This window comes from Opisthorchis viverrini, assembly GCF_000715545.1.
Source record: "Opisthorchis viverrini unplaced genomic scaffold opera_v5_16, whole genome shotgun sequence".
Classification (NCBI taxonomy): domain Eukaryota; kingdom Metazoa; phylum Platyhelminthes; class Trematoda; order Opisthorchiida; family Opisthorchiidae; genus Opisthorchis; species Opisthorchis viverrini.
In genome coordinates, this window is record NW_008751672.1 from 2,290,058 (window position 1) to 2,302,327 (window position 12,270).

Consider the following 12,270-nt stretch of genomic DNA (forward strand, 5'->3'; position numbering starts at 1 on the left):
AGAGTTCGCCATTTTTCAACTCACCCTTCCTCAAAGGAAGGTATAATTGCTGCATCTACAAATACGGGCTTGTTAGCTACTCGAAAAAAATCCTTATCGCAGAAGGCCGTACAAATTTACCTCCACATCGTCTCATAATATTTTTTCGCAGTATCGAATCTTACCGTTCTCCGCTGTCCTTGCTGGCATAGATAAACCCAACGGAAGAGAGTTCAGGCTTGTGTAGTCCGTAGGAGCATTGCAGTACAGAAGCCCACAACAAGGTGGCAGCTCTAGGTCCGAGGAGTCAAAATTCATGTTATTGTACAAAACCTTTTCCGGTTGAAGTGTAGGCCAAAATGGAAGTATTAATGCAAACTGAGGTTAACTCAACCCGCACCTGAGCCACGGTATCCGCCAGTTTCATGCCGTTTTTGAACTAGTGAGACTGGGAAACCTAACAGCACTCTTGCACTTCACAACTTCCAAAACAATTTTACCCGAAAACTAGCTGATCTTTGTGTTTTAAACAAATTTCTCTCTGGTCAAAACTTACCTTTTCACTACGCAGAATTGATTTCATAGTGATGTTTCTGTGACCAAATCACCTGTACCGTAGACATGTAAAGAAGGATTGTATTTAAAAATTGTTCTGCCATGATCCAATCTCACGGTTTGTCCAAAAATATCCAGCTAGCAAACTAACTGCCATGCCCTACGAACAGGTCAACAGTCACCTGATCAACTAGTAACATATCTAGAAGATGCCAGTGTGCCCAGATCGATTAACTACTTTCACACATTATGCAAGAGCACAGTGCACCGGTGTGCGTGATCTTCACTCTGAACCCGATTCTAGGCTACTCCAACATAACGGCAAAAACTTTCCTATTTGCAGAGCAAATGCAACAGCACTGACCTAACATCTGTCAGAGGTTCTATGGTGCAAGGATATATAGGCGCATTTCACTAGCCCTCTCACTCATTGCTCGACTACCAGTGTAACGGTGATACTATTGATGGGAAAGGCATGCGAGTAGTATGTTTTCTTCCTGTAAATTCCTTTTGTGTCTCTTGAAAAGGGAGATATACTGAGGAATTTGTGGAATCGCTTTGTAGCATTTGCTTGGATTTGAGCAACAGTCAATGAATATCCAGGAAAGTTCAGGAAGACGCGTTCAAGATGGATGTTCAGTTTTTGTAAATTAGATGCATGTGAGAGTTTTACTCCCCTGTCTGTAACTGGTTAGTTGGCATTTTCTAATAAACAACTCCGCAGCGAAGGCCTTCTTCCTTTCACCAGTACAGTTTGTCGTTTTTTTTTGAAACAAACCATCTACCATGATTTTCAGCTCCCCTTGCCACGGCATTACGGTCAAATCAAGCGGTGTTATCGGGTGCGTAAAGCTATTCCCGTCAGCCAACACGACAACAAGACAACACGTTCGTTGTGGAGTCACGCAATTTTGCCACTGAGATTTTTCTGCCCTAAGGATTGATGAAACCAATACTAAGCTTGAAATTGTAAGAGGTACCATTGAAGGGCAACTAGGATCGACAGTGCCATAGAAACCATAGTCCTGAACTGGTATGGATAGGACCGAGCCGGCGAAGGCTAGATAGTATTCGACAAAAGGTTTTGATCCAGCAGGTGAATTAAAATGTTTATGGTACTGGGTGCTCTTTGTTGTACATGAGGAAATGGATGGTTGGGTTCACATGTGTGTTTGCATCCTTTGACCGCACAGCTCGTTACTTCAGCTTCATCACTCTATCAGGTGTCGATTGGAGCGAGTCCTTTAGTTTTTAGTGACTGATCACCTTGACAAATACATCGCAGACTATACAATTCTAGTGAAAAATTGCACAAAAGTTGTAGAAATGGTTACACGGAGCAATAGGACAGTGAGACTAACTGACTATGTCAGAGGAATCAGAATAGCGCGTAGACCAAACTAATTTCAGAGGTCGTGGAAGTCAATCATGCAAAAGGAAGCCTGGGTTACGCTCCCGTATTTCAAAAACCTCTGTGATGGAGGTAATAACGACAATGCCTCATCTCAGTTGTTGGTTTGAATCTCCCAACCAAGTATTCCGGCAAAAAAACACCATAGGTACACAAAAAGGCAAAACATGTACAGCGCACGGTATCCAAGGTGTATGACGCAAGGACATTCTGGAAATTCCGACGCCATCTGGACGCAGCATTAGCAACCGGCTTTCGGTTGATCCTGAATAATGATTGGCTGTTGAGTCCACACTTTCATCCAATCAGAATTCGCCCTGACGCTGGACTGGAAGCGGCTTGATCTCCTATCTAATTGGGACTAAGTTATGCTTTTTGGCCGTAGCAGCGCCCAATCGCAAGCGGTAAAACGGTTTTCGTGGGGGATTCCGCCTGACATTTGGTATGTTGAGTTTTCCTATGCGGAACTTTGAGTGACACGTAGATTCGACAATCCCGAATATGAAAAGAAAGAACTGGGTTCGAAAGTCTACGGCACAAAGGTAAGCAGAATTATACACTTATTTACGTTCGTGGCGTCAACAAGTGCACAAGTCTGTCACCGACCGGCACAGTGTCGTGTCAAGGTTCGCACACCAAACAACTGCGAGCGGAATGTTGGCTCGGTACTGTGCGTTGCGGTCGACCCTTCCGTAGACAGCCTCGTGATTCTGATTAAAGATGCGGTTGCACGGAAATCATGACGTAACATGTCAGGACAGACTCAGCAAATAGAGTACGAGCACGCATGGGTAAGTAGGTCAGTTGTGCACATTCACGCATAGATAAATGTTAATATGCCAATGTCGGACAAGCTGCCTTTACGGCAAGGTGAGTGGTGAGTGAAGGTGAGCAAAACAGATAGATCAAAAGCAAATGAATGGGGAAATTATCAAAGGTCAGGTTAAATTCATTATGATGACTGTCTGCATCAGTGGTGTCCGTGACGGTTTCACAGATACCCGGTACGTCGTTTGGAGAGTACTTCCTTCCATGGCAGTTTGGGGGAGTCATAATACAACTGCACCCGAGTTGGCTTTTTTCCAGTCTGAAAAACATCTTGTTATGGGACCAACATGGGATACTGGACAAGAGTATCTATATTGAAGATGGTGGTAGAGAGTGGTACGCTGTCTTCTGTTTTTTGTCCGACATAGACGAGCACCAGGTACTGACACTAACGAGGCGCATGGCTCTTAACCTTTTGATGAAGTCATATCGTACTTTTCGTGCTCTTTATTTGCGTAGCTTAGCGTTCCAAGATAACAAGGAACTTCCGGGAAAACCTTTCAGCAGTGCACGAAATAAACGTTCGCAGGTTAAATGGTAAGAAGGGAACAAGTCAATTTCGGCTTGGACCCCTTCCCTGATCACGGCTTGGTTCGTGAGTTAACCCAATAAATCAATTGATTCGCCATCGATAGGTTATTTGATTGTACCTATTTACGTCGGAAAATCTGGTTGACGTTTTCCACAATTCCCCTCACACTTTAACCGTACTTTCGCGAGAATTTCCTTCTGAATGCAGCGGGGCTTTTCCGTGACAAATTGCTTCACTTCCTGGATACTTTTTTCAAATAGTCTCTCCATAAGAAAGTCTCAAAGATGAAAATTCATAAACGATCGTTCGGCGGGTCGTCCTGACGATCTAATGGACCAATTACATCCTATCTCTCTGTCGGTGAACACTTTATCTTGAAATCAACGAGCACTTGGGGCACTGTCATTATGTAGCCACATTGTGTATCGTTCACAAAACGGCGTTCCACTTAGATTCAGAACTGGATACCACTGCAATAAACACAAGTATGACCACCCTAATAAGTGAGAACGGGTAATCCTTCGATAGCCCACGACTGGTTTCGCCTTTCTTGGAACTCACCAGGTAGGCGCAGTCCCCGAGTTTCCGTCAACCTTGTTCTACTTGGACTCAAATTTGAGAGATTTCGGAAAATACACTCATTCGCATTTCAACTTAGTTTTGACGGGAGACCACCATCTGGAAACCAGCTGAATCCCTCACTTATGATATTTTCAAGCAACTGAATTTGCCACACCAGGCAGCTTGGTGTTTTAGTTGCTATGGTATTCAAGACATCGCGATACATGCATGGACGTAATACACTACTCATAAGACTGCTCCAAACTCCGGCAACCGACGACCGGTTTCATCTCTCTCTAAACTCAGCAGATACGTGTAGTCCTCGAGTTTTCGCCAACCTTATATTCTACTTGAACCCAAATGGTATCAAATGAGCAAAGTACACTCGTTTGCACATCCATCTGGGATTCGTTTGATTAGCTCGTTAAAAACAGATCACTTTGCAAAATACACTCGTATTTCCCATGTGCTTTCCAATCTGGGGTTCAAGTAGAATATAAGGTGGACAGAAACTCATGGACTGCGCCTACCTGACGGACCCCAAGAAGGGCAAAACTGGCAGTGGGCTTTTTAGAGTTTTCAGTTGGGAGATCTGCGACTAATTATCCAACTGCCTTAAAACTCGGTTAAACTGGCAACTTCTTCGCTTGACCTGACGAGAATTTTGTCAAAAGCAGAACGGTACCCAGCAAGAGATCCACAGACTACCTAACCTTTCTGACCGAGATGGGTGTATTGGACAGGATCACTAACAGCCCATCCTACGACAGTGTAACTACCTATTCAGTAATTGGGCACAAACGACGAAAGCAACTTCAAGCAAACCAGACCGTGCGTATGTTTGCTTCTGAAAGTCCAAAGCATCTGACAGCGGCTGATAAGCTATGACCTGCCTAAAGTGATTTTTAGGATCCAGACACAGGCCATTCTTGGGCAAGCGGAGGTTAGCGTATTCCAACTGCAACCAGAAAAAACGGTTTTCAGTCAACGTCCCACCATTGGGAGGTGCGTATGGCACAGATGAATCAATAAATCTCCGATTTGGCTGCTCCTCCAGAGTTCCATCCAGTGAAGCGCACCAGGTACGTCAGTTTTCCATTCATTTTGATCGCATTACTGCATCGATTATAAAACCGGTCTCAGTGGTTCCAGTTGCCACTAGCTCGCCCACTATACATGCGAGATACTGAAAGCAACGGCTGCGTAGCCGAGTTGCACCCGCCAGCGCACCACATCAGTGATGTGTCTCTAAGAGAGCCCCCACCATGCGGAGACTGTAAAACCCACCACATCTGAGTTCACTTGTCACACCACACAGGGACAGAGCGGTTTACACTACATAATATGACTCGCACGACATTTTATCTTCCGCAAATTCCCGTTCTAATGTAACAAGCCGAACTGAACTAAGTTTCCGCTTCAAGCCCAAGTTAAAATGTCGTATCGATCAAACTTCCGAACAGCTAGGCGGACTAATCGACTTGCTTGGATAGTACAAGTTGAACATATGTGCCACTGAGGCGCAGAAATAAAATTGATACGAAGACGAAGTTTCCCATCTTCGTACCTTACATTCGCCTTATCCTATTCTAGGTCCACGAAACCTGGCTAGTGTCCTTTCCGGGCACTCGTGAAGTGAAGGTCTCGACCACCGGTGTTAGTGAAATGGGCTTTCGATTCGTACATAATATCATTCAACGAACGAACGGGTCAGTCGCTCATAATTTCTCATTATTCAGCTCGAGCACTTAGTCGAACGAGGTCGACTATGGTGGTTCGGGTATGCTCAATGGTGTTCACATGATATGATCAAAGCAATGTATGTCCCACAACAGTGTCAAGATTGACAGTATTGTCCGGGAGATTAACTGAGAAGCCGGATTGTCTCAGTAAGCCCTGATGTGGAACGTCTGGGTCTGAAAGTTGTCTACTGCCTACAACACCAGAAACAACATCGGGTCAATCTCTGTAAGGCACCCACCACCGATCGAGTTCAACTCAATTACCGAGTTACAAGCATCGAAGCATGGTGTTTCAGGTGCGACGGTTTCGTTAGCCGAGTCAAGAAAATGACAGCCACGTGTTGGCGAGAACGATCTAATCAGTTCGCTGACGTCAAATTACTTTATCTGATACAGAAGGGGGTAGGAGAGCTACATATTGAAGGTAAGACCGTCACTGACCGCGGGACAGGACTAAAACTGTCACGGCGACTAAGCAACCAACTATCCTTGATACCGCTGCTTAATCCTTGAATAGATGAACCACTGAACTGTATCAGTTTTATTATGATAGAGCATAAGAGACTGAGAGATAGGATAGGTGAACAAGATCAGTCGAAGTTCGGTCGCGCGCATTTTGGCATGCACACACGCATTGAGAAGAAATACTGGAACTGTACAAAATCAACAAGAATGGAGGCATAAAGAGAACGACTCTGACAAAGCAAAGGACTTCATTGTTCACATCATCCAGGAGAGAGTGCATGATTTGAAGCAGTGCAAAAAAGGTGGGCTGGTCAGCTGGAAGTGGTACAACACAGGGAAGTGCCAGTTGTGTACATTGGGATAGGCAGAAGACCGCCTATCACTCTGGTGTTTTGTAAGAAACTGGTGTTCGACAACCAGCTGACTCGGGAGGAACTCTCGTGGACCGAAAGAAGGGGAAATATCACAAGGTGGAACCGAAAGAACGGGTTTTCGTTTAGTCTCTCGCGTAAAAAGATATCTGTACACATATTAGGAGGGAGAGGCTGGTGGTGGGTAAAGTGACCACTGCCGGTTGAGTAAAGACGAGAATCTGTCGACATGGGGCACAGTACTAACCAGTGAGGTTCTCGTTGAGATCTTGCTGAGGGGATGGCATAGTCTGCAATTTCACAATGGGCACGTCTTGGAAAGAGATTGAATGCAAAAATGGCTCTTTAGTTGTTCAAGGGGTACAGGTCCCGGACCAGGGCTGGGCCTGTGAATAAAATTAAGCTCAATCACATGATCATGATTGAAGTCTGTAAAAATAGGTGGGGCGGAGAATGAGGATAGTGATGAGTTCTACGGTCAAACTTCACTCTGGTGCTGCCACTTCTGTCAGTTATGAAGGGACGTGGGGTACGACGTTAGGCTGGAGGAGAGGCTTGGGCCAGTTGAAAAACGAGCATCTATCACATGCAAATAGTAGAATCCGGGAGCTGAACTCGATAAATAATCAAGTGCGGTTGAGTGTGTCCTGGTCGAGGGAGTGCGTTCAGTACTGCTTACGGGGAGGTGCAGAGAAAACGTGCCTATTGAGAAGGGAGAAGATACAGAAATTTGGTTTCAAGTTACGTAATGAAACAAAGAAAAATTGTGGTCACAAATTTAAGGAAAGATCGCTCAGAAGTGGTATTTGTAGACCTGAGACGTGAGCAGCAAAAGACCAAGTAGTGTTGTGAAAAGCTATTTTCGGAAAGGTTTCAACTGATACATAGAGTAGTATGAATGAAATAACAGCAAATACTAATGGAACAAAGTCTGTTTCCGAATGAAATGGAAATATCCATCAAACTTGAAAAGTCAGGTCTGCATTCGAACCGCAAACCGTAAAGTGCTAGTGAGGCTCTTGCGTTATCATCTCCAGTAGCCGCGCAATGCGTTCAGGGTTGCCCAACCCTAGACAGGGGAAGTTGAGTGGCGGGGGTCGGATTCGAACCACCGACCTTCCGGTCAGTAAATTCGCGCTCTAACCACTTGGGCCATCTCGCCGCGCAATGCACAAACGAACGGATCTGTTCTTTTGTGAATAAACTTATCATTTAATAATTATTAATAACAGTAATAATAATTCCGTTCAGCTGCAACACCCTCCCGGCACATAACTGCAATGTCACCCAAAGGAAGTACAGGGGCTGAGATACTGTCAGGCTGTCCAAGCTTAGGTGGGAGCAGTCGAGATGCCAGGGTTGGGCTCACACCACGGACATTCCGGGCAGTATGTTTGCACCTTACTCACTGAGCTATCTTGAGCCCCAGACACATTTACACTTACGAATAAGTAAAGTTGAGATGCACCACTTTGTGTTAGGTTGACGAGTGTTCTAGTCTCCGTCCCTCAGCTCCAGAAAAAGCATGGACACACTCGTATTCCCCTTGCCATAAGTGCCGCTCCGCTTGGCGCCACGTGTTGCTGCGTGCCTGGTTGAAGTGTCTACGATCTGTCTACTATCATGCCCAGCGGATTGAACAGTTCGGTTTGAGCAGACACTAATGAGCAGTGTCATTGTATCGCCATACTCTTTACTAGACCCTCTAAATGCAGGTAACGAACCTCATCCTCACACTCGACCATTTCGAACAGTTTAGTTGAAGAACCGAATGGTATGCATCCACGGGAACTACTAAGAAGAATAAGGTTATCCTTAGACCTTTACCATATGGATACTTCTGTATTGAACACCTAACACAATTGTAAAAGATCCAATCGCGTTACAGCTAGGCCGCACCACTGCCTAGTATAACGGATTCTATTAACAATGAACGCATTTGCCGTCGTACAGCGCAAATTTCTCGCACATGTCCCAATAAAAGAATCACACCGCGTTACCAATCAGGTGCCATCATTGTATCATTTCGAGCAAAACGGATAATTCCACCTAGTTAACGGTGGTGAAAGGTCTTGCCACATCCAGTGGTGGATCGATCTAAGTTGTGTCCGAATACGAATAAATGCCAGCAAATTTGTCAACAGATCAAATAGAGGTGGACTATCTGTCATTAACAACAAGAGTTATTTAAAACCCCGCCAAATGAGATATGATCTCCTAAAATCGATGAATCTCGTGGCTTTCGCTGATTTTTTGAGAGGACAAGTTATGGGATAGGACCTCATATTTAACAATTGAAAGCAAAATATGCAGCGGAAAATGCGTCGACCGACCGATTTGCGATTCGAAGATGTCTGCAGATAGTTTCCATCTACTTGACTCTGGGTTTTTTTCGCCATTTCCTCTAAGCTACGAAGTATTTCAAAGTATGACGGCGCTCCAAGAAGAGTCACAAAAGTGTGTGTTTGTGGTATGAGGATGTCGCGGGCACACAGATGTAGAACAATGGCTTCCCTAAACAGTATTACGGTCATTCAACCAAACAAACGCCCAGCATTCCCGACCGACTTACGATAAACACCAAATCTGCGGGAAACCCGGAAGAAGCGGAAGAGGGATACCATGCCCGCAAACCAGACAAAAAAGATTACTACAGTCGTGCGTAGCAGTCACTAACCAGACAAGTCGGGCGAATTATGGCCTATCACCATCCGTTAACGCGGGATTCCGAAAATGGTCCCGTACTAATCCGCGCGTAATCTCCTGGCACATCGTTGTACCGACTTTTGCAACGTGCTTGAGATGGGTCGGCGAAATTGCTTGAATTAAACAGCTGTTGTTGAGATGAACGTGATAAATCCGGCGTGTTGGTTGGGAGATTTGAGAAGGCGAAATCCAAATATGACCGATCTGAATGATTAGTGCCTCGGTAAAATTGATGGAAACGATCGAATGCAGTCGAATCCGGGTTGGGACGATCATCTGATGCATGGGCTCGACGTTGGTTACTTGGCCATGGCCATTGTCGTAGGTTGTCATTTTCTGTAGGGTCACCGTGTTCGTACTGAGAACTGACGAGTTGTTGTTGTTTGGATAGCAGTGCCGCATTGATCCAGTCAGTTTGCTGCTGCTGTTGTTGCTGCCGTTGTGAGCTGCAGTGCGCTTCAGAATTCACTGAGAGCTGGCCACTGGAGCCACAGCCACTAGCACCACCACTGGAAGCCCAATTTCCAAAAAGTGAAGATGCCCACTGATCATAGTAAGCTTTAGCTTGTTGATGTACAGCCATCATTGGATCCAGTGTTGCGTAGGCTGCAGCAGTTAGTGCGAGCGCCTGTTGCTGCATGGAACTTGGAGGAGGAGAAGGTAATTGCTGTGTAGTTCCAGTATCCACAGAGCTTACATCACCAACGGACAAATCGCGGGTAGACCGGTGGTGATGGCGCGTATCCAGACCGCGGTCTGAGTAAGAATGCTGCTGTGTTGGACGGTCACCGTGAACCGATTCGCACACAGGAGACTAGAATAGGAGACACGCAGGTCATTAAGTTTGGAATCATATCGAAGGAATCGTAACCAACAAACGGATGAAAGCTAGTGCAACGTTAAAAAAATGAAGGGACACTGGCCACACCGGAACTAAAAGATCGCACAGCAATTACTAACCTAGAGAAAATGTCCCTTTCCCAGGGATAACTAAGTTAACAGTTCAAAGTTCCCGATGGATTCACCGCCATAATCTCCACAAGAATAGGGGAAACTCTGCATAACCGGATAAGGAAAACGGTTACAAGAAGTCAAGGAAACCCTACAAGAAGACAATCTGTTGTTATCTTCGGATTTCTCACCTAATATCCCTGTGTATTCCACTTTGACCTGTGAACCCAATGAGGAATGAGTAAAGTTTGCTAACGCATAGATGTACCGTGAAAATCAGGACGACCGGCTTTTCTTGATGCGCTTTCACATATGTATAACCAATTTATGCAGGAGTTTCCACCACCATTCACGCCATATTTCTGCGACAGGAAGAATCCAAGGTTAGGATGTGAAACAGGATATGTCGGTTGCATGTCCGCCAAATCCTCCTATAACGTCTACAATCGGTTATCATGCTGTGAAACTAATGAAGTGTCCCCTGACACAGTAAGCCAATAGAAGCGACAGTGATTCACTTACCTGGATTTCTCACCTGGCGATGTGTAAACTAAAGCGTTCAGCTGTAGCACCCTTCCGGTGCCTGGCTGCCATGCCACCCGAAGGAAGCACAAGGACTGGGATACTGCCAGGTTGCCCAATCCTAGACAGGGAAGTCGAGTGGCGGAGGTCGGATTCGAACCACGAACCTTCCGGTCAGTAAGTTCGCGCTCTAACCACTTGGGCCATCTCGCCCCAATGTGTACATTACGGGTGAAGTCAATCTAATTTCATTTCCTCTAGCCTTCCGTCTAACAAGTCAAATGGACCCAACATAACGCAATAGGTGATTTTAGAGATGTCTAAAACCCTTACCCTACCGGAAGGCCACAAGCGCTTGGGGTTCACCTGACAGATGCTCCCCATCGAAAGTTTTCACCACATTGTATGACAGAGCACATGAAACCAGATGAAGTGAGTGCAAAGCGGGACAATAATAAACTTATTCGTGATACAGCAGCTATCTGTAATAGGATGGACCTGCTCAATGCTTAGTTGATAAGTTGCCCGTGACTGCCAATGGTCGATAAGTGACCAATGGTCGTGCTATTTCACACGTACAGACCTTAAGCAGAACCTTACAAGATAACTGAGAAATTGCCGACTACTAGGCTTGTATGAATTGTCTACGTCGCACCTCCAGTTTCTAAGAAAGAGGCAACGAGACACTAGTTGAAGATGCATTACATAGAACCGCCAAAAGCTGTGTAATCAGGCGTTTGTGTTCCTACAATAGTGTTGTCGACGATAATGATGAATCCAAAAAATTAGCAAAGCATCTCACGAACCATAAGAACTCAACATTCTTTAAACAGTTTGCACGTGAAAGGTGATGAGTGGCAGCCGAGATCCGAAATGAAGTCGCTGCCTCGGTGAGAAGCCGTAGATTGTCTACATCTAAACCAGGGCAGTTCCATCTGAGGAAGTAACGTAAAAAAAAACTACCTAAAACTGAAAATTAAAACAGTACGGATCAAACAGACCAGCGAATTTAGGTAAGAGCAAAGCAAACTCACCTTAAACGGCAGGTGACTGGGAACACTTGTGTCTGTGTCCAGCAAAGGGCAATCAAGGGCACTCGGCAGGTTGTGATCGGCACGAGCGCGTTGATGTTCACCATGTATGGGATTGTAGAAGTGTGGGTCAGGCGGAATACTGATGTCCAACTGCTTCTCGAGGGATGCAGCAACGGGACTCTCCGTGCTCGGTAGGGCAGTGACAGAACTGACGCTACTGGTGCTGTTGCTGCGGTGACCCTCGGTGCTGGTATTCACCGTCCCCACCGAGTTTGGAAGGGGTGGTTCGAACGATTCAGAAACAGGTAGAATAAAATGACCCAGATCTGACCTAAATGTGAACAGAGATGAAAACAGACAGGTTGCCATTCACAGTTGTAACTTGCAAAAATGCAGACGTGATGACCAAAAAACAGTTAGCGTGGAGTGTCGATTATGGTGAGCGAAAACCGTATGACCTAGCTGACTCTGGAACGTAACGTGGCTGGGAACGGCAAATCTACCAGAGAGTAGCAAATTAAATGCCAAATAAAAAAGCTTGACAGTGCCGTCAGTGAAAACGTTGCAGTGGACAAATTCCTGCCTTCGGTAGCAGTGGTCAGCATTGTTCTGG

General features: G+C 45.5%; 2 protein-coding genes across 2 annotated transcripts in view; one reads left to right on the forward strand and one right to left on the reverse strand.

The window, feature by feature from the left end:
• Positions 1 to 5,713, forward strand: part of T265_01514 (hypothetical protein) — a gene marked incomplete at both ends in the record, with an annotated part of 21,678 nt that extends 15,965 nt beyond the window's left edge. Inside the window, one exon of the mRNA XM_009165555.1 lies at positions 5,606 to 5,713. Within this exon, the coding sequence (XP_009163819.1) occupies positions 5,606 to 5,713 (108 nt within the window). The remainder of the gene's footprint in view (positions 1 to 5,605) is intronic.
• A 433-nt stretch (positions 5,714 to 6,146) lies between these two features.
• Positions 6,147 to 12,270, reverse strand: part of T265_01515 (hypothetical protein) — a gene marked incomplete at both ends in the record, with an annotated part of 36,874 nt that continues 30,750 nt past the window's right edge. Inside the window, 3 exons of the mRNA XM_009165556.1 lie at positions 6,147 to 7,146; positions 9,122 to 9,964; positions 11,658 to 11,988. Coding sequence (XP_009163820.1) covers positions 9,149 to 9,964; positions 11,658 to 11,988 — 1,147 coding nt within the window. The remainder of the gene's footprint in view (positions 7,147 to 9,121; positions 9,965 to 11,657; positions 11,989 to 12,270) is intronic.